Source organism: Ostrinia nubilalis, chromosome 28 (genome assembly GCF_963855985.1).
Source record: "Ostrinia nubilalis chromosome 28, ilOstNubi1.1, whole genome shotgun sequence".
Classification (NCBI taxonomy): domain Eukaryota; kingdom Metazoa; phylum Arthropoda; class Insecta; order Lepidoptera; family Crambidae; genus Ostrinia; species Ostrinia nubilalis.
The window spans coordinates 5,277,565-5,302,718 of record NC_087115.1 but is presented as its reverse complement, the minus strand read 5'-3'; the positions used below and the strand labels follow the sequence as shown (position 1 = coordinate 5,302,718).

Here is a 25,154-nt window from a genome sequence, read left to right as displayed (position 1 = left end):
GTGCAACCATTTCTCATACTAAGTTCACTTTACGACACATTCACAAGGGCGCTGTTGTAGTTTTCGTACTAAATCTTTTGATGGCGGTTCGAATACGCAAACGATTCGAACTCGAAAGTTTTTCGTGCTAGCCATACAGAAGTAATGTAGAAAAATAAGCGTTAAGTAGGTGTTTATTAAATTGTGATAGTAAAATTTGTATGTACCTCCTACGTTGGTAAAAGTAAATGCTGCCCACACGTATTCGCTGCCTGCTGCTGTCTTTCCGGAAGACTATAATCCGGGCCTTTTCTAGACGAGAGTGAATAGGCACTTACAGGGCAGATACTTACCATCCTAGACTGCATCCCACTTAACATCAGGTGCGATTGTGGTCAAATAACTGCCTTGTTATGCATTAAAAACATCTTAACGGTTTTGTATGGTTAAGATTAACTCATACAACTTTTTTCAGTTCGAAAGAGACGTGGCGATTTGGAACAACAAAATCTTCGTAGGGGCTCCTGCGTACGTCAAAGCTGACAAGACCATCAGAGCCTTCAGATCCTGGTTTTCCCAGTTCTACAGCGAGAACAGCAAGAGCTTCAAGGATGCGATACAGAACCCTCTGGAGTGGTGATAAGGTTCAGACTTAAATAATGATTGAAATTCTTATTGGTTTATCCATTTCCATAAAATTTTTAGTCATAATTTATCTTGGCATAATGATACGCATTGAGTGTAAAAAATAAAAAGGCGGCTTTAACCTATTTTAACACTATAGTGCAAGTTACTTTTCTGCCCCATCGGCCGTCACTTCTGCGTACTATGTGTCCTGTCCATTGCCACTTCAGCTTGCTAATCCGTTGGACTATGTCAGTGACTTTAGTTCTTTTACGGAGTGGAGTTGAGGCCACGTACCATGGGACGTCCACCCACAAGGTGGACCGACGACCTGATAAGGTAGTAGAAAGGGGCTGGATGCAGGCCGCTACCAACCGTGCGTTGTGGAAGTCATTGGGTGAGGCCTATGTTCAGCAGTGGACGTCCTGTGGCTGAAATGATGATGATGATGAATAAAAGTTACACTTGCTTAATTACGATGAAGTTCCTAATACATTTACTATGCGAAAATAATTATGCCAAAGTAGGTTTAGTAGTAAAAAAATATGCGAATGGAAAATACCCCGTCTAATTTTATGTGTATGAAAAATAAAAAGCATTTTATGTACCAAATCTTTAGGGCTGTAAATTATCAATAAGTTAAATAGTAATTAAGCATTTCATAGCCATTATTTTTGTAAATTTACTAGCTATTGTTGTAAACATTCTTGACAGATAGCAGAAACACTTCTACGGCGATTTTCATACTGTTTAAATGTAATTATTACGGGACTATTCCCACCTCTCGTTCTCACCGCTGCAACTCCTGTGTAGCCAGGATCTACAGCTTGACCGCCAATAACCCAACCAGAAAAAGGTCAAGTTTGTCCCGGGGGAAACATTATTGTCTTTTGAACTCTGCTGTCATTTGACCAAAGTTTACACAAATGGCTCATATTTTTTTAATATTTGAATATTATTATGAATATCATTTATCATTATAGGTGTTATGTATTTTATAATTTATCTTATTGAACTTGTACTTAAATATTTTTATTAATAAAATAAAAGAATGAAAAAAACATGAAAGACATCAGACGTTGCAAAAACTTAATTTAAGTTTTTTTAAAGTAGTTCTAAGCTTATGACCTAGATTTTAAGTAGAAACCCAATTTCCACATTAATATCGGAGTTTTAGTTAGATATTTTTAAGAACTAGTGGATAAAACTTTGTAGGAGAGAAATAAAACAGTTTTAATAAATGTAATAAAGTTTTATTTTATTGATAACACAAATGACTAGGTAGACCAAATTATAAGCTAAACCAGAACATAAAATAACTTTTATTTAAGTTAATAATTTGGTCATTACTATTTGGAAGTAAGACTTTAATTAAAACAGTGGAAAAGAACCATTCGACACACTAATAAAATTGAATGTCGTATCTTTTGTATACTTTCTTTTTCTTTTATTTTTGGTGTACAATAAAGTGTAAAGTGTGATCCGTTTGGACGCGAATAGACAGGTGGACGCAAACTGGTGACTTGACCCTAATATTTTTAAAGGCAAATTTGAAGGTCGTATTTTCTTATCACTACATAATAAATTAATATTATTATTATAAAACCAAGTCACTTCGCTGTCCCTATGTATGCTTAAATCTTTAAAACTACGCAACAGATTTTGATGCGTATTTTTTTAATAGATGAATGATTCAAGAGGAAGGTTTTTATAATACATTGTACCTGTGCGAAGTAGGAGTTGATAGCTAGTTTTACTGTAATTTAAGTTATAAATTGACTGATCTATACTCGGTATAATCGATGTAACCATCTCTGTTGGTGTCTGCCTGCTTCAGCGCGCCTTCCACGATCTCCTCCAGATCTTTGTCTTGGTAATTGATATTTAGCTCCCTTTTGACGCCTTTATCGTCTGTGGAAACAGTCATACACAGAGAGAAAACATTTATTAATTATTTAGTATTTCATACAAGAAAGTGTGAAAGGGACTACTACCCGTTCGCGCTAAGTTTGCCGGTCCGTGGAATGCGCGTCCCCTCTCCCAACTGCGATTAAACGCAATTAGTTAGTGATTAAACGCAATTAATGTGTCTTATTTTACGCAAGTACACATTTATTATCAATAATAATAAATAAAAAATATTTTAAATATAGTTTGTTAAAGTTATAGACGCTTCATTTCGAGTGACGTCATATTGCCAGCGGCAAACTTAAAGCGAAAGGATCCAGGAAAGGACCTGTGGGCTTAGTGTGAGTTTACATCAAAGGTCGTCACTAGTAAGCGCGTAAAAAATTACATTAAATGTATGACGGATTGTACAGCGCCCCTAGCGGACTCTTTCAATGACTAAAATTTTTGTGAGGACGTTTAATGTAAACTCACACTAAGCTCTCTGAATGCGGGCAGCGCATGACTGATCGTTGTAGAAATCTTGAAAAAAGGCCTTTATCAAAGAATATATTTACTCTGGCCTTTATCCAGCAGTGTACGTCATTTGGCTGAAATTAACGAACACACGTCTTATGGTAAGCTGCCTAAAGGTCATAGCAGACTTATCAACTCGGAAAGGGATCAACACCGTCGCCTTTCGCGAGCTGTCATCGCCTTACGTGCGCTGTCAACCGCGTGTTGAGGCGTTTACATTACGGTGCGGATAAGTGTGCGTTGCAGTATGAAGTTTCGTACAAAGAATACTAACCGCCTCGAGTTGATACGGTTACGATCCCTTTCCCGGTTGATTAATGTGCTACGTCCATAAGAATTATAGATACGTGGAGGTAGGTAGTAGGTAAGTACGTTACTATTTCAAAAATTCATTCATAGGTACCAACTTGTACCTACTTATAACCAATCTATTTGGGTAAAATAATAATGCCTAATTATTATAAATAAAATGTTTATTGAGTCTTTAAAAAAACAATCACAATTTACAATAATGATTTAAATAATGTAAACTTTTAATAATGATTTAAATTTTATAAAAATGTAAAAAAAAATGTAAACTTTTATAAAAAAATCATAAATGCAGGTTTATGTTAGGATCTACTTAAGTAGAGACAAGTGAAAAGTTTTGTACGATTGAGATATTGCTCACATAAAATATCAACAACTTTTCGACAGCTGGACACTACGCGTATACCACAACGTATACCATGTACTCAAAGCCCAAGAAGGTGTAAAGCCCGGTCCGTGAGCACGTAGAATTTTGTCCAATGACCCCTAGCTACCCATCCTTATCGCTCGCGCGTAATTATATTGCTGTCGTGACTGTGCGACTGGCAGCCGCAGTGAGTGTATGAGCGCAATAGCAAAATAATTACGCGCGAGCGATAAAGATGGGTAGCTAGGGGTCATTGAACAAAATTCTACGTGCTCACGGACCAGACTATAGTAAGTATCTTTATTTATTTATTTATCCCATAGTAACAGCTCTAAACTCAGCGTAATCGATGTACCCGTCGTTGTTGGTGTCTACCTGCGCCAGGGAGCCCTCCACGATCTCCTCCAAGGACCTGTCAGTATATTTGACGTCTACCTCCCTTTTCACTCCGTCTTCATCTGTGAAAATTAATAAGTTTGTTAAAAATAAGTTGACATTTTTAAACGTAAGGCAAAGGCTTTTGGTAAAAGAAAGAAAAAATTAACACCATCAAAAAATAATACAAAGCAACTAAAACCAATTTTTGAAACTAATCTAACAATTGAGTTGTTGAAACTTTAATTAAAAACTTATTAATTTGTTGCTTTTCTGATTTCACATAATTTGACTCACATTTTCTCTGGAAAAGAAAAACAATAATATTTTTGAAGCAAGAAGAAATGGTAAGTGAATCAAAATAATTATGTACTTATGTATTTACCTTGTTTCGCTGAAAAACCTGTAATGTAAATGTTGAGGAAAATAATAACTGTGCCTAATTTAGAAAAAGTTTATTTGTTCAACTAAAAAATAAACAAAATACCAAGCTAACTATAAAAACAAATAAATCTCTGAATTTAAAAAATATTAGGACGTGCAAAAACTTATTTACAAAAAATAAATGACTTGTGTATTTTTTACGACTTTTAGGACGTTTATTTGTATTTTATGCCTTTTACTAGACTATGACTTTTATACATTTTATGCCTTTTAAATCCTCAACGAGCCATGCTTTCCACGGCGTCAGCTTGTGCCTTTTTAGCCTTATAATGATTGATCCTATACTCCAAGTAGTCAATGTACCCATCCTTGTTCAGATCGGTGTGAGTCAGAGCATGTTCCATGACCTGTTCGATCTGGGCGTCCGTGTAGGCCTGGTAGTTCTTGTCGACTTGTCCTGAAAACCAGTTAAAAAGATGTATAACTAGAATAATGTAGACTAAAACTACACTAAAGTAGGCTGTACTAGATGATAGTTAAATTGTTTGGTGCTATTTGTACGATTTACGCTTGGTAGTTCTGGCAAGAGGATCTGATATGAGTATAAGTCATGGTCAACTTGTCCTGAAAATGTTTTGAAAAGGCTAGCTAGCCAAGTCGATAACAAGTGGCAATAGGTAAAATACACTAAAAGTTTCTGTAAATGAGGCCTCTTAGCTTTTGTTTTTAAAGTTACCTTTCCCTAAAAAAATAAATTACAAAATTACTCAGAGAGCTTGTCAATTAAGTCTACGTTCAACCGTTAGTATTACAGGTTAGATTTTTATTTATTTTTTGAGTTGAAGCAGACAGTCTTTCACAATTTTGGAGGAAATAAGGCGTAAGAGTTTTTTTTTATCCCCAACGAGGAAGCTCTTGGCCTGTATCTCACCTGATGGTAAGTGATGATCAGGCCGAAGGTGGAAGCGAGCTTCACCCGGAATCCTCAACCACGGAGGAACTGCCTATCTTACCTCTAACTGCCAGAACACAACAATGCTGTTAACATTGTTGTTATGGCGACAGACTTAGGTAAGATGGTGGTAGCTAGCCAGGCGGACTTAGAACAAGCCCTACCACTAACCAAACCGGACAGAAAAATCTGCCCCACTGGGAATCGAAGCCGGGACCTCTGCGTCTGAAGCAGGTGGTCTTACCACTAGTCCACAGAGGCGGCGAGTGTATTTTTATACACTTTCATAAAGAGAAACAACTGCAGTTGGTTATGTAGTAGGTACCTACTATGTAGTCCACATTCTCCAGTATACAATAGCAGTCTTTGACATAGCCAATACATAAGAAATAACATCGTACATAACATAAAAATACTTACCCCATCGTCATAAAAGATGTCTTAGATGCTTCAGCCACAAAAACACATAATATCCGCAGTCAGTTACGGTTTGTTCTCCTACACATAAAGTAGGGTTTTTATTTATAACTTCACAAACGAAAAAATCATGCAAAAAAAATAATCAATATATTTTGCTTCAGCCATAAATGTAAACATGCATGACAAAAATTGTTTACACTTTTATATTTTTTACTATAAAAACATTTCTTATTTAAGCTCACAAGTTGGCGCCACTGTAGAAAGACAGGAACTTAGGTCGATACTGGCGCCAACTGATACAGTCTTATTCAATAGCCTTAACAATGCAACATTCCTAATTCGATTCGATTCGTTTTCAACTTAAATGCACATTTTTAAATACTTACAATACTCACATTTATCTTCCCAGCAAGACCCTGCGCCCGCACCATAACCAAAACAGCACAAACGTGGAGTAGCAGACGATGTGGCTTCAAGCGAATATGGGCCGAATTTCCAAAGCAATAAGATGCACAATCATAGTCAGGAATTATGCATCTTACGATGTATTTTGCATACGGAACTGCGCTATCTCTTGGTCAAATCTAGAACTAACTGTTACGATAAGGAACTTTCTTGTGTAAGCCGGAACAGCGTCATCTCCTGGTCAAATCCAGAACTAACTTTTACAAGTAATAGGTTAACCTTTCTTATTTAAAATGAAACAGCGCCATCTCTTGGTCAAATCCAGAACTAGCTCTTACAATGATAGGAGGGAACCTTCTAGTGTAAAATAAATCTGAATAGCGCCATCTCTTAGTCAAATTAAGAACTAGTTCTTACAATGTTAATAGGATTTCTTTCATATTTTTTTTTATTTTTATTAAAAATTCAATCATCTTAAAATCGTATATTCAAACATAAGCCACCGATCCGTCCGACATCTTAACTTTCATAACAGAATTCGGATCTAATTTCATTTTATACTCCGAGTAGGTTATAAAACCATCATTATCAGAATCAGTACGGTTCAGAAATATGTCTACTACTTTTGAAGCTTCGGTCTCGGTTACTGTACTGACCTGCTCTTCGGAGCCAGCTGAAATGTATGCATTTGTTCAAAGATAAGTTAATTATTTTCTACTATTGGTTTTAGAAACTTACTAATTCGTCATCATCATTTCAACCACAGGATTTCTACTGCTGAACATAGGCCTCCCCCAATTATTCTTTACTAGCTTTCCGCCCGCGGCTTCGCCCGCGTGGAATTTTGTCTGACCGGGATAAAAACTATCATATATGTCCTTTCCCGGGACTCAAACTATCTCTATGCCAAATTTCATCAAAATCGGTTCAGTGGTTTAGACGTGAAAGAGAGACAGACAGAGTTACTTTCGCATTTATAATATTAGTTATAGATTTATCGGTTTGCCTTTCTGCTACCTACTTATGGAAGAAGCATACTTATCAACCCGGAAACGGATCATAACCGTATTTAGTCTTTGTATGAAACTCCATACTGCAACGCACACTTATCCGCACCGTAACGTAAACGCCTCGCCTCGAGGTTGACAGCGCGCGAAAAGCGATACGGTGTCAATCTTTTTCTGGGTTGATAAGTCTGCTATGACCTTTAATTAAAGTCCCGATTTTTTAAAAATAACAAAACATTTATATCAATATAAATTTATTCATATTCACAGTCACTCTTACCTCCGAGTTTAAAGTACTTACACAACCACTAATAATACAAACACAAAAATGCAATATCCACAAAAAGCAACATTTAGTTTTATCAGAGTAAATACAAATGAGTAGGTCATCTTCATAGGATCGCACGGGCGCGGTTTGTATGTGAGCGCGCCAACACGTATGCGGCGCGCACGCACACACTGACAAAATTTAACGGTGATTTGCGGTGAAGTGCGCCGAATTTTGTCAGTGTGTGCATGCGCGCCGCATACGTATATTACGGTTTTATGATTTAAAAAAATCTATCTATGTTGATTTTACTGTAACAAAAAAGTGAGTATACAATAAAAACTAATGCTGCTTCTTTGTGGTTGTAGTTATATACAATTTAAATATATAAAAATGCCAAAAACGAACAAAATATACAGACAAATTCAAGCTGGCACGCATATTCGAGTTTATTCTGATTTTTTATGGAAGAAAATTATTGCCTTCATAAACTTCATGAAAAAAATAATAATAACGGGACTATTCCCATCTCCCGTTCCCACTGAACTCCTGTGTAGCCAGGATCTACAGCTTGACCGCCAATAACCCAACCAGTGAAGGTCAAGTTTGTCCCGGGGGAAAGTTAGACTGTCATTGGACCCGCAACGAAATTAATCAGAAGAACATAGGAGTTCGAAGTTAAGGTTCGACTTCCCTCAGTTGCAGAGCGGATGACAAACAAAAGTATAGATGGATAAGTATGAAAAACCCAGTAAAGTAGGAATTCCCAAGTGTACTTATTTTTATCTACGAAATTAAATATTTAATTAGGTTTTATCTTCTGTCATTAAAAGATTACTTTGCTATCAATGATATTATATAAAAACAAAAGCAGATATGTTATAAGCGCTCGCGCTGTGAATACTCAAATACGTCCCAATTGGGACGTCTTGTGTTTAGTCTTCGTGTGGCCTGCGTCGTGCGCAATCGCGTGCGTACCACACCGTAAGTTCCTGTGTTCTTACCAAAATAAATAAAAAATGCCATCGTGTGTGTTTCGAAAGTGTACCAATTATGACTCTAAAGTAAACAAAATACAAGGGATCTCTTACCACATGTGATTATGCAAAATTATTTAGTATTTATATTTTCAATTATTTATGCAAACAATCAAGACGCCATGCGCCATGTTCAAGTTAAGAAAGAGAAAGCGATCTTGTTTTGACGTTAGAGCGATAAGGATGCGTGCGCTGCGGACATAGATTAGTTAGTGCAGAATCGTTAAAACTATAGCTATCTCTTTCATTTGCGTGCTATTTCGTATCTTTTGTTTCACTTATCAGTTACATTTGTCAATGTGTGCAATTTGGAATAGCTCGGCACGGATTAAAATCGTAATTTCTATGAACGTAACATATCTATAGTTCTGTAATATCATTGTTTGCTATTGATATTTTTATTACATAAAAATGATACCGTTTACTATTATCAATATTATGTATTTAAGCTGTCATGTCAGCGCTCTTTAATTAATTAAGAATTAACAATTAAAAAGTATTATGAAGGCAATAATCTTTTCCACAAAAATAAAAACACAACAACACTGTATGTACATAATTCCCAATATCGATTGATAAAAAACAAGAAGAATATTGTGACCAAATTAAATAATACACGGAAGATGGCAATATATTATGTAAAAAAATGCTAAAATCTAAGATCAGGAACTAAAAACTATTTTGTTTAAAATTTGTTTTTAACTGCTGTAAAATTTAGAAAAAAATCTCCAAAAGGATGTATACAACATCTACTTTTCTTTCTAAAATAAACATGGTTAAAATTTTTTTGATTCTGATACTTTTTTTAATCAAATATCAATATAACAAATTATACAGATCAAGAAAAAATCCAATAAAAAAATGGAAGACCAAAAAAGCACCTATCTGCAGTCATTAAGTATTTACTTTATAAAAATAAAGTATATTTTTTTAACAAAAACCAGAGTCATATCTGTAGCGCGTGGCGTGTCGCGCCAAAACTACAGATTTTTTTCAAGTCAATGAAAAATCTCAAAAAGATGAAAGTTAAGAGTATTAAGTAGATATTATTATTTGTCTGTCCGCGATTTTACCTTAACCGGTTGACATCAATTTGAACTCTAAGCAATGAAAATGCGGTTGAAAACTGATGAATTTTTTTTTGTAAACCTGGTTAAAAATTCATTAGGAATGCATTATGAAATACAACTTACCAATAATAGTGGAGTTACTCAGTCCGTTTTTAACAACAAATTGACTGTACGGTCGTGCAAATCAACTTACACAAAACCTCATTTTGTCAATTGATATTGAACTTTATTGTCAAAGTAATTAAGTTCAAAATTATTTTCGAAATTAGTCATTTTGTGTAGGTGATCTGCTGGACTATATTTATTTTAAAGGCATTGAAACTCGACCACAACACTTCGGTATTGGAAACTGACTCAATTTAAAATTAAACACACGCCACATGGAGCTCTATTCAAAAATTTATAGAGCACAAATTGGCCTACGTCAAAATAAATATTTTATTAAGCTTAAATATTATAGTCTTAAAAGTCAAGTCATTGTTCTATAAAAACATAAATATAATTCAGAAATTTACATAATCATGGGGATTATAGATCTATAAAGGCTGAGTTGCACCACCTAACTTTAACCGTAACTATAACCATAACCGGTGTTTTTGTATGGAGTTTGGCAGACTTGACGTTTGTTAAAGTTAAAGTGTAACCCAGCTTAAGTCTGTATTTATTTAAATGTACTGCAATACGCTTGAAGAATGCTCGTTAAGCCGAATGTCGTGGTCGAGTGATAAAGGTGGATTCAGACTTATACGACATGCCGTGGCGTAACTAAAAAGGTTGCCACAGTATACTTCAAGTCTGAATACCTAAATATTTCGTAGAAAATGGGTAGCTTTTTACTGTGTTTAGATATTCTTGGGTAAGTATTTCGCTCAATAAAATCTAAAGTCCGGTCGCCGAGCAGATAGAATTTCGTACAATGACCCTGCTCGCGTGTAATTATATTGCTGTCTCGCACAGTCCCGGCGGCCGCCCGTCGCACAGTCACGACAGCAATATAATTACGCGCGAGAAGGATGGGTAGCTTGGGGTCATTGTACGAAATTCTATCTGCTCGGCGACCGTACTTTAGATTTTGAGCGAAATATTTACCCAAAACATCTACCTCAACATAACTAATAACTAATCATTTCGTTTGCTCTTTTGTTGAGCATTAACGAACTCTGGGTAATCTATGTACCCATCGCGATTATGGTCATCCATGTTAAGTATGGGGTCTATTAGTTTAATAAGTTCGTCGTCGTTGAATATTTTTTCTTCTACTGGAGGAGTGCCGGGCTGCGGTGGTTGCTGCTTATGACCTTGCTCTAAGCGGACATAGAAAAAGACATACATGTAATAGCAGCATTGACCTCTATACGCACTGGAAAGGCTGTCTTATACAAATGACAGCTAATTTTATGTGCCAATTTGGCGCCACTACGAGTACCCGAGAACTAATTTTGACGTACATCATAAAATATGGAGTAACTATAAGAGTAAGCGAGAAATAAAATCACTAATATTAGTTCCATGGACACTCGTATCTGCCTAAGTATGGCTTACAGCGCCAAAATGGCGACTATCAAATAGGCACTCAAATATTATGACAGCAGCCAGTCCAGTGTGTATAGAGGTCAGTGATATAGCAGACATAGAAACCCAATTTTTGCATAATATAAAACCAGTTTTGAAGATGAACGCGTCGTGTTATGAACAAAAAAATGTTTTTGTGGAACTTATACGATTCTTATAGTCTGATTTAATTGTAAACATAAACCCTGTTTCTGTATTGAGCTTTTTAACTTGAGCGAGCTCATCTTCTACTTAAGAATGAAATTAAGATGACGAACGAACGAACGAACGAAGACCATCAGAAAAACAAAATACTTACAGAGTTCTCGATAAAATACAATTATTAAAGTATATTTATTTTTCACGCGTAATAAAAACGAATTCTTAAATAGAAAAGCAAAGTTAATGCGTTACTAAATCACAACACGACACGCTTCACTAATGTCAATCCAGCTTTACAATTGAAACCACTTTTCAAAGTATAGTGACCGCAAAACTCAAGATCAAGAACCCTGTCGCACAGTAGTTTGATTTTAAAAATAGGTGGACATACGATCGAAAGTCATAATTTCACCGAAACAAAAATTGTTTTGGATAGCATTTTGAATGCTGATCAACATTTGTCATTATACATTTTTCGATAAAACGAGCCTTTCATGCTTAAAAAAAATATGACAAGAAAATTTGTATGGAGAAAAATCATTTTAATTTTTTTTCTGGCTACTGTTGCAAACTGTAGCGGTCAAACCTTATGTAGTCGTAAGTACCTATGGTGCCAAATATTACTACATAAATACTTTTTGCGGGCACGCGCGGCGAAGCGAGTAATGGACATGCAAAATTTTAAATATTTTTATTTATGGATTATTGATTTTAATGCACTTAAAGTAATTATTAATAGAAAAATATACATAATCTAACTTACTACAGCCCTCTATTACCTCATTTCACGCCAAAACCTTTCAAACTTGTAGGTACTAGGTAGCCTAAGTCGATCATTGACAATAAAATATTCACTAACTGGTCTACTGGTTATGGTGTAAGGTAGATTAGGTCGATATCTACCCTTTACCTAGCTATGTACCTACTTCTTGGCACTTATAATACCGACAGACATGATTAAATAAGTCTTCAAGCAAGAACCCTTGACTTCAATGGTTATGAAAGATTTTTTTACTTACTAGAGTATTCCTGAATAGATCCCTTAAATCATTTTGACTGACATAATCGATTACAGTAGGTAGTGGGTTCAGTAAGAGTTTCAACCCATATAGTAAACAATACATTTTTATGGCTCTTTATTCAAGTTAGTCGAATAATTCCATCATAAATGGGAATATCCGTAACCCTCCTCCACACATTATTCATCATCCATCATCATTTCAACCTTAGGACGTCCACTGCTGAACATATGCCTCCCCCAATGATTTCCACAATGGCCGCTTGATGGTGGCCTGCATCTAGGGCCTTCCTGCTACTTTTATGAGGTCGTGGGTCCACCTTTTGGGTGGACGTCCTACGCTGCGCTTTCCGGTACGTGGCCTCCAGAACCTTGTTGCCCCATCGGCCATTACTTCTGCGTATTATGCCACTTTAGCTTGCTAATCCGTCGGGCTATGTCAGCGACTTTAGTTCGTTTATGGATCTCCTCCTCATTTCTGATTCGATCTCGTAAATAAACATCGAACAACCTCTCCATAGCACATTGTGCAATTTTGAGATTATTTATAAGGCCTATACTGAGAGGTCACGTTTCCGAGCCGTATTGCAGATCCATTATGTTCACATCTACCTATAGTTTTATATGCCAACTAACGTACACAAAAACTGCTGATACATGATGCAGATAATGTGATAACATTTTGGTGTACTGCATAACTGCCTATTGAATTCTTTCGGAAAAAGTAAGTATGTGAGTGACTTTGATTATTTTGAACACTGTTCAAGATAAGTGAATTAGGCTAAAATATCTTTTTTGATTGTTTTTCGAACGAAGATAATAATTGAAGACATGAATGGAAGAAGGTGATTAATATCGGATTTCAGATTTTTCTCAGTTTGATGATTGGATAAAGGTGTTATATTTCAAACCTTATGTTTGAAAAGAAGGTGACCTATTTGATGAAGGTGTTATGTACGTTATCTTTTTAAAAAGATAAAGGGAAAGGAACTCACACCTCCTTAAAGAAGCCAAAAAAAGAATACTTTTGCGAAAGTACAAGACTATTCAACAGAAGAACTGGAAATTATTACAGTTCTATCAAAATTGAAACTATCTCGCTACCTACTGTAATCGATTAAGTATGACAGTCAAAATGATTTAAGGATCTATTCAGGACTACTCTAGAGAGTAAAAAAATCTTTCATAACCATTGAAGTCAAGGGTTCTTGCTTGAAGACTTATTTAATCATGTCTGTCGGTATTATAAGTGCCAAGAAGTAGGTATATAGCTAGGTAAAGGGTAGATATCTACCTAATCTACCTTACACCATAACCAGTAGACCAGTAGTGAATATTTTATTGTCAATGATCGACTTAGGCTACCTAGTACCTACAAACGTAGGTTCTAGTTTGAAAGGTTTTGGCGTGAAATGAGGTAATAGGGGGCTGTAGTAAGTTAGATTATGTATATTTTTCTATTAATAATTACTTTAAGTGCATTAAAATCAATAATCCATAAATAAAAATATTTAAAATTTTGCATGTCCATTACTCGCTTCGCCGCGCGTGCCCGCAAAAAGTATTTATGTAGTAATATTTGGCACCATAGGTACTTACGACTACATAAGGTTTGACCGCTACAGTTTGCAACAGTAGCCAGAAAAAAAATTAAAATGATTTTTCTCCATACAAATTTTCTTGTCATATTTTTTTTAAGCATGAAAGGCTCGTTTTATCGAAAAATGTATAATGACAAATGTTGATCAGCATTCAAAATGCTATCCAAAACAATTTTTGTTTCGGTGAAATTATGACTTTCGATCGTATGTCCACCTATTTTTAAAATCAAACTACTGTGTGTCGTGGCTAAACGCAATCCGCGAGAGCCATAAAGAAGAAAAAAAAGTATAGTGACGCGCGTAAAAACGATCGAAACAAAAAACAGATGATAAAAAAATATTAAATTTGTAACTAGCTGCTGTTTATCCTAAATTCTTTAGAAATTTCCTTAAATGTAAACAAACACTTGTGCACACAATTACACCATAATCACTTACGTGTTCATAATATCATACACATTATTTCACAAGCCCATGAAACCAACTTTATTCTCACGATTATACAAGTTTGGAATCAATCTTTAAACAAATTATTTTAGCAAAATATGTGGACGATGAAAATTTGTGAGACTTGTCAAATTGACTTGAAGTTTAAAATTATGTGTTATCTCCATGTTGTCTCTGACACATCAGTGTTGTAACCTGTAAGTCATAGACAATAATCGGTAAATTTAATCGATTTTATTTCAATTATTCAATCATTTTTATTACTGATTGCATTTAAATAGATTTAAATAGGGCCTTAATCAACAATGTATTTTTTCTTCATTGAATGTACTACTAATTGTTTAACCCTTTCACGCATATGGGACGCATTTGTCCCCGCATAGTTTTTACTATTTACAGTAATACTAGTTAAGTTAAACCCTTTGTAGTTTAATATTCTTAAATTGTATTATTATCTTTTATATTTATGCGCTATAAATAATAAAAAACGCGTTTCTTTGTGTAAAAAAATACTGGCACAAAACGTGAAAAAAAAATTCGTTAGACGTCAAAATTAAAAAATATTTTAATATTACTTAGCAGCTTTTTGGTCATTATTTTTCTTCCGATTTACATTCACTAATAAGTATAATTATCGTTTTATTACCTATTTTCGATTTTCATCGTATGCATAATGAATATTATGGAAAAATATGTATTGGGACACGGGTGTCCCTATGTGCGTCAAAGGCAACTTGGTTCTCACTAAGGATATTGTTTGCCTCGTTATAATTTGTATGTTTATATTGATGTTTTATTTACAATTCATACATTTTTTTGTAAATCATTTGCCATCAAAGCGATTTGAAGAAATTTCACTCAGGATAGACGAAATTTAGAAGTCATGATGACTGACCATAGTGACAACGAAGATGGTTTTCTCCTTGATGAAAGGGTATCTACTTCTGGACAGAGGCTTCCCTGATAATTTCCACAACAATCGTTCCTGTGCTGCTCGTATACATGAATGTATATGAGCAGCACAGGAACATGAGGCCTGACACACTGCGTCTTCCTATCCATGGGCGCCACTCAAGAATTTTTCTGCCCAAACGGCCATCACTTCTGCTAGCCATGTGCCCTGCCCATTGCCGCGAAAGTGTGGTAATTATGCGGGCTATGTCTGTTACTTTGAGTCTCCTTCGGACTTCCTTATCACCTTTTGGGTGGTTTTAGCCTTCACATAAGGCCCATAGTGAAGGAACACGGCTCCGTTCCGTGCGTCATCGCCGCCAAGCTAACACACATTGGTCAAAGACTTTCAGTCAAAGGTTTTGAGACACTGCGGTATTTTGGATAAGAAGAAGTCGCGAAGCCTCTCGGATGCTGTCCCCCCAAGTAAGATTCAACAATTGTAGTCACGGCACAGCTGAGACCTTGGGAGACCTAGAATCAATGCTCTATGGCCTCAGTAGAGGTTCTCAATAAATGGGATTCAAAATAAACATGGACAAGACGAAAAAATTATGTCAAATATCCGTGTTACACGCACTCCTCTGAACGGTAGAGACTCTACACTCAAAGTTGTTCTTGAAACAAACAGTCTAGTTAGGTAGGTCTAACTTCAAGAAAGAGGTCTATGATGAGATGAGGATCAGACATAAAAATACGTAAGATATGATGCTATCTATTTTTAATTTCTTATTATAAATAATAAAAATAAGCTTATTGATTAAATTTGATGTGTAGTTTTAGTGTGATTTGTATTTATTTTGCAATAAAAGCGTCGAAGTATTCTATTTTCAATATATGAGGCAATGTTTACCTTAACGCATATAGGGACATATGTGTCCCCGACTGAAAAACACTGAAATACATAGCACTTATATTTTCTGTACTACTTTTATGTTAAATTAGACTAAAACAAATAGATATAACTAAAGAAAAAATAATTTTATGGTTTGGAATAGTTATAAGCGTGTAAGGGTTAATGCACTGCTTTATAAAGCATTATAAATTCTTTCTATAGGTACCGTAGAATGGGGTTACTTTGTTTCACGGGATGACTTTGATCGAAACTTCCATTTTGTATAAAATCACGAATTGCGTAAAACGAAACGCAATTTAGTAGTTTTTTTTTAAATTAGCAACACTGAAGAACTGTCAATTCCTTTTTTGAGAACACGCGGGAAATTTGCCTTTAATTTTAATTAAAAAAGGTTAATAGAATGTTATTCACTATTTATAGCTAAATAATTGTGTTGCAAAACTTCATGTGTACTTATTTATGTGATAGTAAAATGAAATTTCTAGATAATACTCCATCATGTGGCCTATGATCGATTAACTACAGTGCTTAATGTTTTTCTAACTTCAAAGATAATGGAATGACTTGAGTTTGTTTGATGCGGGGTGTCATTGATAGGGTATATGGTGTGAGATTGATCAAAAATGATCAAATTATCCCCAGAGACTATATTCCTCTTTAAATGGTAATATCCACTGGTAGTCGAAGGTTTCAAATTTTTGGAATATAAATAAAGAATTCAAATTGGTTCGCGATGATATATCTGAAATTAGGACAAGTGAAATAATTAATCTACCTGCCAAAACCAAAGCCTTTTGCAATTCTGGATAGTAACGTTGAATGTTATAATTTTTTTTATATTGATATTGCAGAACTTGTATGACTTAAGTGAATTTCTATGACTTTTCTTATTGTTTTGTTGCATAAATTTAATATTGTTGATTTTTTTAAGACAAATTATTTTTATAATTATTTTTTAGATTTTATTTTGTGAAGTTTAATTATTTCTAAGTTCTTTTCGTTCGTAAAATTAATAAATAATACTGATTGAATACTAAAATTTTAATACCAACATTTTAGTAACGAAATACAGTTAATTATTTGATGACTTTTACTAGATCAAAGTTACCCCATAGGACAAAAATGTCAATAACTATTTATCCCGTTGGCAGATTTTGATTTTTTTAAATTTATTGGTATTATAATTGAGGTTACTTTCTATTTACGCAATAAAATCTGGGGATATCAAAGTAACCCCATTCTTCTTTTAGCTTTGATCACATACTTTTTATTTTTTTTTCTCAAAATTGAGCTATATTTTTTCATTTTTTATTACACGAATCGAGAGTGCTATAAAAACCGATTATTAGACTTTTTTTTGTATTTTTTTACACACACAAATTTAAAAGATATGGACCTTCAAAGTTTAAAATTGGTCAAAGTAACCCCATTCTACGGTACGTAAGTACTACAATAATTTCAATCCGTGATTAACGAGAGGTTTTGTCGCCTCACTAGGGCACAGATTAAAAATGTTTTAATGTCAGTTGGCCATATTTGTTTACATATAGGGAAATTTCTAAAGAATCCGACATTACGTATTTTTTTTAATTTTATTAAAAGTGGGTTAAATTGTTAAAAACATTGCATAATACAATAAATATCCCCAATTTTTTATATTTACATTTAATATACATAATATTTTTTTCAATAAGCGAACGAAACAAGCAAATTCCCCTAAAAAACCCGATTAACCCTTCAAAAATCGATAACTGTCCAACCATATAAAAAAATCAATATTGCAATCAAAGAGGTCAAAAAAGTTTTGTATTGAGATTATAATTAATTCGTGATTCAATCTAAAAATCAATATACTCAAAAATCGTAAACTAATATGTATATTCAGACAAAACCACTGATCGGGACAGTCAAAACGTTGATCAGTTAGGTCAAAACACTAATTCATTAGGTAAAAATTATGATCAATGGGGTCAAACCCCTGATCAATTGGATCAAACCAGGTCAAAGATCAATTAGGTCAAAACACTGCTCTATTAGGTCAAACCCCTGATCAATTGGGTCAAAACAGGTCAAAAGCTGTAAAACTCACCGTGCCAGTGTATCAAAGACTTGATGAGCTCGCATCCGTCGAGTTTATTGTTGTTGTCAGCGTCATGCATCTTGAAGTAATGGAACTGGAGCTCTTGCTCTGACATCTTTGAAGTGTCTATGGGCACGTCCATGTGCTCTTGGATGTGTCTATGGATAGATAAGATTTTTTGGTTAATAGTCAAGGTGTGCGGTTGCAATTGATATTATCATCATAATTTCAGCCACAGGACGTCCACTGCTGAACATAGGCCTCCCCCAATGGCCTCCAGCGCATTCCTGCTACCTTTATGAGGTCGTCGGTCCACCTTGTGCATGGGAGGGAATTGATATTGTACTTTGTAGCAAAAGGTGTTCAAATTAAATTGTGGAAATAGGTATTTCGCTTTATTAGTCAGACTATAAAATTGATAGAAAATCGATTGTCAGTTTCTAATTAAATAATATAACAATTATCCAATAAATGAACTTACTCTCTTTCGTGAGCTATGTTGGCGGGATTTAATAGCTGAGGATCTGAAAATAAACGAAAAAAAAAAACATTACTTCAACACGATATTACATAGCAATATTTGTAACAAGAGTTCTTAGTGTATCCGGCTCGAAGGACCAAACGTCGACAATAAGTAACATTCATCATTAACTTATACTTTATAAGATGCATGTTGTTAGGTTACAATTTAGTCCATAAGCTTACGTGCTATACAATTTGTTTTGCGTCTTTAATAAATAAATAAATAAGTGTCAAGATCGACACTAAATTATTCTATGAAAAACGACACGGCAGAAGTGGGAATGAGAAGTAGGAACGTGAAGTGGGAAAGAGAGATGGGAACAAATGGTGGGAAAAAGAGGTAGGAACGAGAGGTAAGAAACGAGAGGTGGGAAATAGTGGTGGAAACCACAGATAGATACAAGAAATGGTAAGTACAAGTGGGAAAGAAAGTTATGAACAAGAGGTGAGGACGAGAGGTTGAGATGTGGGAACTATAAGGGCTCCTGCACACGACGCCGCCACCGCGCCGCCGCACACTGGTTCAAGAAATGATAAAAATGGAATTAGCGATTTATTCACTTTTTCCGATGGTATCATGTGTAGAATGTCATAAAAAACGTTTTGTTTAAGTTATATTTTTCTGAGAAATGCGTAGTTTTTGCTATATTTCATGTTTTGTGTTTTATTTGTATGAAACGTTTCCTTCACGAGGCTCTTATTCAAAATGTTAAAGTTTGTTAGATATGACTACTTATAGGTTTTAAAGAGTCATACTAATAGAAGCTAATACAGTAACAACTTTGTCCCAGTGCGTCCCCGTTTAGGATATAAGTGATATTTTCTAAGGTACGAAAAAGTAAACAAAATATATGGATATAAGGCAACTTTATGATAATTTGTTGATTTTCTAAAATAAAAAGAAGCTAACAATCATTCCAATCTTAATCATTTATTATTCAACATCATCATCAACATCTATAAATTCAAAAGTTTCATCATTATTTGAAGCTAGTAAATTTTTAACTTCATTAGGAAGAGGAGATTTTGACTCACACTCATTTTTGGTCTTATTGTTGACAAAAAAGGATCCAAAGAAATAAGTAAATTATTTAAAATATCACGATTGGTCACTTTTCGGTTAAATTTACGCGTATGATTCTCTCTGATCTTTATTCCGCGAATCTGCAGCTTCTTCTCTTCCGATAGTGCTCCTATTGGCATAATATCTAAGTAAATTGAGTGAAGTTTTGGGGGTTTATTTGCTCACCGGAAGCCATAGCCCTTAATAATACAGACAACCTAGGAATCAGCTCTTGACTAACTCCAGTGATGTTGGATATTTTTTCTGGATCTGCAAAAAATCTACGCGCAGTAGGTATTTCCGTTGTTTGTTGTTCCAGCCCCTTGCTGCACAATATCTATTAGCAATCCAGTTTCATCGCGAAACCGTTTTTGTATTTCAGCTTTTCGTTTCTCCATAATATTTGCTTTTTTATTTCCTCTTGCTGTCCAAGTTTTAAATTCTAGTCTATAAGTAATGTGTAATATAGTCTCCATAGCCCGTATCCATGCGTGCAATGAAGATAGGCCATACTTGTACATATCGATATTTAAAGATCTTTGTTTTAATTTTGTTAAATGATTCATGTCAGTTGGTTTTGCTTTGCACTTAGATATTATGCCAATAGGAGCACTATCGGAAGAAGCTACAGAATCGCGGAATAAAGATTTTAGAAAGATCAGAGAGAATCATACGCGTAAATTTAACCGAAAAGTGACCAATCGTGATATTTTAAATAATTTACTTATTTCTTCGGATCCTTTTTTGTCAACAATTAGACCAAAAATGAATGTGAGTCAAAATCTCCTCCTCCTAATGAAGTTAAAAATTTACTAGCTTCAAATAATGATGAAACTTTTGAATTTATAGATGTTGACGATGATGTTGAATAATAAATGATTAAGATTGGAATGATTGTTAGCTTCTTTTTATTTTAGAAAATCAATAAATTATCATAAAATTGCCATAAATCCATATATTTTGTTTACTTTTTCGTACCTTAGAAAATATCACTTATATCCTAAACGGGGACGCACTGGGACAAAGTTGTTACTGTATTAGCTTCTATTAGTATGACTCTTTAAAACCTATAAGTAGTCATATCTAACAAACTTTAACATTTTGAATAAGAGCCTCGTGAAGGAAACGTTTCATACAAATAAAACACAAAACATGAAATATAGCAAAAACTACGCATTTCTCAGAAAAATATAACTTAAACAAAACGTTTTTTATGACATTCTACACATGATACCATCGAAAAAAGTGAATAAATCGCTAATTCCATTTTTATCATTTCTTGAACCAGCGTGCGCCGCCGCGCCGCTACACTGTTCATACGCACCGAGTAAAACCGTCGTGTGCAGGAGCGCTAAGTGAGAATGAGAGATGGGAACTAAAAGTGGGAAAGAGAGGTGGGAACGAGAGCTAGGAACGAAATGTGGGAACGACGGGTGAGAATAGTTCCGTGTTACTTGAGATGGGAAAAAGAAGTGGGAATAGTCGCGTATAACTTACCAGAGCTGGGAACTACAAGTGGGAAAGAAAGTTAGGAACTAGAGGTGGGAACAAATAGTGGGAACGAAGGGGGGAAACGAGCGGTCGGAACGGGAGGTGGGAAAAAGAAGTGGGCATTGTCGCGTTTAACTTACCAGAGGTGGGAACTACAAATGGGAAAGAGAGGTAGGAACTAGAGGTGGGAACAAATGGTGGGAACGGGAGGTGGGAAAGAGCTCCAGAGAGGTGGGAATAGTCAATAACTTACCACCGTGGTGAGCATGGCCGTGAGAAGCTTGTTGCGGCGGCTGTTGTTGTTGTTGAATTGGCACTTGTTGAACCGGCACTTGTTGTTGTGGCGGAGGCGGCGGCGGTTGGTATTGTTGTTGGTACTGCTGCTGTTGTTGGAATTGCTGATTCTGGAGCGGAAGTAGCCATTAGATTAGTTTTTTATAACATGCGTTATGCTGAGTGGCTGCCATTTTAATACTCAATTCTTTATTTTAGTTCAAATTTATCTACGTAACTATGTTGTAAGTAGTCTAAGGATGTTTGGACTAAATAAAAATATTTTCTTTCTTTCTAATTACTTGCGGCCGCCCGCGACTTCGTACGTGTGGATCCTGTTTTGCCCCCTTATGGGTGGTTTCGTAAAATCCGTTCTTAGTGAGCACCTACGTTCTAAAAGGAACCACTATGCAAAATTTGAGACTCCTAGCACTTGTAGTTTCTGAGATTTCGTGATGATTGAGTGGGTGAGTCAGACAGTCAGTCAGTGACCTTTCGCTTTTATAGATTCAGTCAGTGGAAAGTAAGCTCTTTTACATGTCCCGGTATAATTTTTATTTTGGGACAGTAATTTGGATCAGTAAAAGATTAGTTTTTTAGACTATTTTTACCTATGATAATGGAAATTAATACCATGCATTCATATTACTATTACCTAACTTCAATTAGGTAATGTTGATTAATATTTTGCAATATCACATTAACAAATTAATTAGCTAATAGTAGATACTTAATGAACAGTGGATATTGTTGCACAAAAATAAAATTTTGCTGGTATTTTTTGATTTTTATAAATTGTATATTTTAAATAACTTTACAAAATCAAATTGCCAAAGCTGGGAATCGAACCCACGACCTCTTGCTAGAGGAGAACCCATTGATATTAAGAGACTTATTGTTGCTTTTTAGAAGGACAAACTAAGCAAATCTTTTACTATGGGCACCAGAAAATGGATGTTAAACATATTTAAACACTTATATTTTTCTTATCTCTTATAAGGATTTTTAGGTATTTCCTATGATTCTGAGAAGCTTTTAAATGTTTTCCTTTAATAAGAACTAAATTGTTGCAATGCCCAAAGGGCTCATGTTACAGACCTATTTACTATTATTTATATTATTTCAAAATCTACAAGGTACATGACTTAAAGCAATAAAGCGAAAATATCAATAAAAAATATCCAATAATATGATCTAACTGTACTTTTGAGCTTACAAACACATTTGACAATAGATCTCTATTTATCCAAATAATAATACTAATTATTCCCATTAAATGAGGAAAAAAATAAATCCCATACAGAGTTAAAGAGAAAAATAATAAATCCCATACAGAAAAAACTGTAAACTTTGTACCTATGATAATAACAAATTAATTAATTTTCATTTTTCATTTTCAGAAACTTAAATTGAGAAATTAATAGAAAAATGTTTAAAAACTTACTTGTTGAGGGGGAGGAGGTGGTGGTGGCTGTTGATAGTTCTGAAAAAGGGACAAATTATTTAGTTTGGAAGTCGACAAGATATGATAGTTTCATATTCACTTATTGAAAAATTACCATATTTTGGCCTTGAACTTCCAATATTTTGAAATAAACACATATTAAGACTACATAAGATGATTAATTAAGTAACTGTCTCAAGATACAGGTCTCTAAAGCTTCAGGAATTAGCAGAAAGCTGATTAAAACAGATTCCAGACGGTGAAGTGAAACTTGTTACAAATTTTGGCAATTTTTGTAAAGTTTTAGTACGAAAATGGGGATTTTAAGTAGAATAAAATAGGGATAGGTACCTGATAGTTCTGTGGAGGCACTCCAGGGGCCACTTTCTGTTGATATTGCTGCGCTATAGCGCATTGAAGCACAGCAGTAAGAAAAATAAGACGTAACATTTTCACCTGAAAGCACGGATTTACCAACTTCATATAACACAAACACGCCTTGGACACGTCGGCTATGATTGAAAGACTTATTAAAAACTGCTTTTACATGCAAATTTACCGTGGAAAAGTTAATACAGTCACTTTTAAACAACTTTACTTTTATTCACTCAATAGTATGGAAAAGTGTGGATAATCGATTAATACCTGCGAATGTAAGTCAAATACGTGGTCTTGTGTGTTAGCTTATCGTCTATCTGTATTGATAATAATATTAGAGCGATTTATTTCGCTTACGATTTCGAAAAGCAGTGCTAAAGAAACACGTCAGAAGAATTTGACGTTGACAGCGAGCGACGTTTCGTTTCCACAACGAAAGTGCATGCCACGTGTAAGTTGTCAAATATTATTTAATTTCTTTTCGAAAATATTTTAACTTAATAATTTACTTAATACACGTTAAAATTAATTCAATTTAAATTATAATTACTCTTATAGTTTTTGATATGATAAATATTTTTTAAGTCTATGAAAAATGAAACGAAAATAACGTTCCGTTTCTCGCACTCTCAAAAAGTTTGGTTGTGTTGAATGCTCACAATCACAGCTACACACAGCTCACAATCATCACAATAAACTTTAAAATATTGAAAGAAAGAAAATAACTAATATTGAACACCTATCCAAGTTTTGGATAAACACACACCATATTTTTTGTCTAAAACGTTTTTAACTTAATTTGTAGAAGGCTAGAATTATCTTTCTATAATTCTTCAACCAGAATGTACAGTCACGGAATGAAAAGGTTCGTCAGTTTTCAAATTGATTCCTTCAACGAATCGCGAGCACATTATAATATACCTTTTGAAACTATGTTACAGAATAATCTTGAGTTAGAGAAAATAATCTTTAACTGTTCGTCAGTAAAGTTCAAAATTATTCAGATCAAAGTTGTTTGACGATTTAACTTGTCAAGAAGATTATTATGATTGATAAACTAAAACCTTCTTGTTGGTTCAACCTGCCATTACCTATTAAATAAAAAAAACTACATTTTGTAACATTGCACTGATGGGATGGAAAAATCTTTCTATAATTCTTCAACCAGAATGTACAGTCACGGAATGAAAAGGTTCGTCAGTTTTCAAATTGATTCCTTCAACGAATCGCGAGCACATTATAATATACCTTTTGAAACTATGTTACAGAATAATCTTGAGTTAGAGAAAATAATCTTTAACTGTTCGTCAGTAAAGTTCAAAATTATTCAGATCAAAGTTGTTTGACGATTTAACTTGTCAAGAAGATTATTATGATTGATAAACTAAAACCTTCTTGTTGGTTCAACCTGCCATTACCTATTAAATAAAAAAAACTACATTTTGTAACATTGCACTGATGGGATGGAAAAATAAACAAGCAAAACCTTATTCGTTAGCAAACGTCATATTTATTTAAATGTTAGCAGCACTGTTTCTTGCACGGTTATGTTGGCAGGTTTGACTCTTACAGTACCTACTGCAAGCGAAAACCGACACTAAGGTGACGAACCTTTTCATTCCGCGACTGTACTACTTACTACGTTCTAATTCTAGGATCATTGAATCTAGGTTTCTAGGTAACTAAAGTGAAACCA

General features: G+C 34.5%; 2 protein-coding genes and 1 long non-coding RNA gene across 9 annotated transcripts in view; 2 read left to right on the top strand and 1 right to left on the bottom strand.

Annotated features, from left to right (window-relative positions):
* The window catches only part of LOC135085313 (cholesterol 7-desaturase nvd), a 34,048-nt gene extending 32,206 nt beyond the window's left edge, over positions 1-1,842 (top strand). Inside the window, exon 9 of the mRNA XM_063980103.1 lies at positions 455-1,842. Within this exon, the coding sequence (XP_063836173.1) occupies positions 455-619 (165 nt within the window). The 3' untranslated portion in view covers positions 620-1,842. The remainder of the gene's footprint in view (positions 1-454) is intronic.
* The window catches only part of LOC135085330 (uncharacterized), a 271,536-nt gene that overhangs the window by 97,727 nt on the left and 148,655 nt on the right, over positions 1-25,154 (top strand). The window lies entirely within an intron of this gene.
* LOC135085304 (multiple coagulation factor deficiency protein 2 homolog) lies at positions 2,350-23,857 on the bottom strand. Of its 7 annotated transcripts, none has more exons than XM_063980091.1 (7): positions 23,726-23,856; positions 23,432-23,536; positions 23,081-23,119; positions 21,617-21,767; positions 18,769-18,811; positions 18,297-18,445; positions 2,350-2,514 (listed from the first exon to the last, which is right to left on the bottom strand). In XM_063980091.1, the coding sequence occupies exons 2-7, from the start codon at positions 23,528-23,530 to the stop codon at positions 2,372-2,374; spliced, it is 624 nt and encodes a 207-aa protein (XP_063836161.1). In that variant the 5' UTR covers positions 23,531-23,536; positions 23,726-23,856; the 3' UTR covers positions 2,350-2,371. The 7 variants fall into 7 exon arrangements, with proteins under 7 accessions (XP_063836161.1, XP_063836160.1, XP_063836159.1 ...); XM_063980090.1 differs by lacking the exon at positions 2,350-2,514 and adding an exon at positions 3,483-4,161; XM_063980089.1 differs by lacking the exon at positions 2,350-2,514 and adding an exon at positions 4,519-4,919.

What these genes read in the sequence shown, in the direction of transcription:
- LOC135085304 (XM_063980085.1), bottom strand. Translation starts at nt 23,530, where the DNA reads ATGTTACGTCTTATTTTTCTTACTGCTGTGCTTCAATGCGCTATAGCG. An exon ending in CACCTCCTCCCCCTCAACAA is followed by an intron (nt 21,768 to 23,080) that starts GTAAGTTTTTAA and finishes CTTCCGCTCCAG; the next exon opens with AATCAGCAATTCCAACAACA. An exon ending in CGGCCATGCTCACCACGGTG is followed by an intron (nt 18,812 to 21,616) that starts GTAAGTTATTGA and finishes GTTTATTTTCAG; the next exon opens with ATCCTCAGCTATTAAATCCC.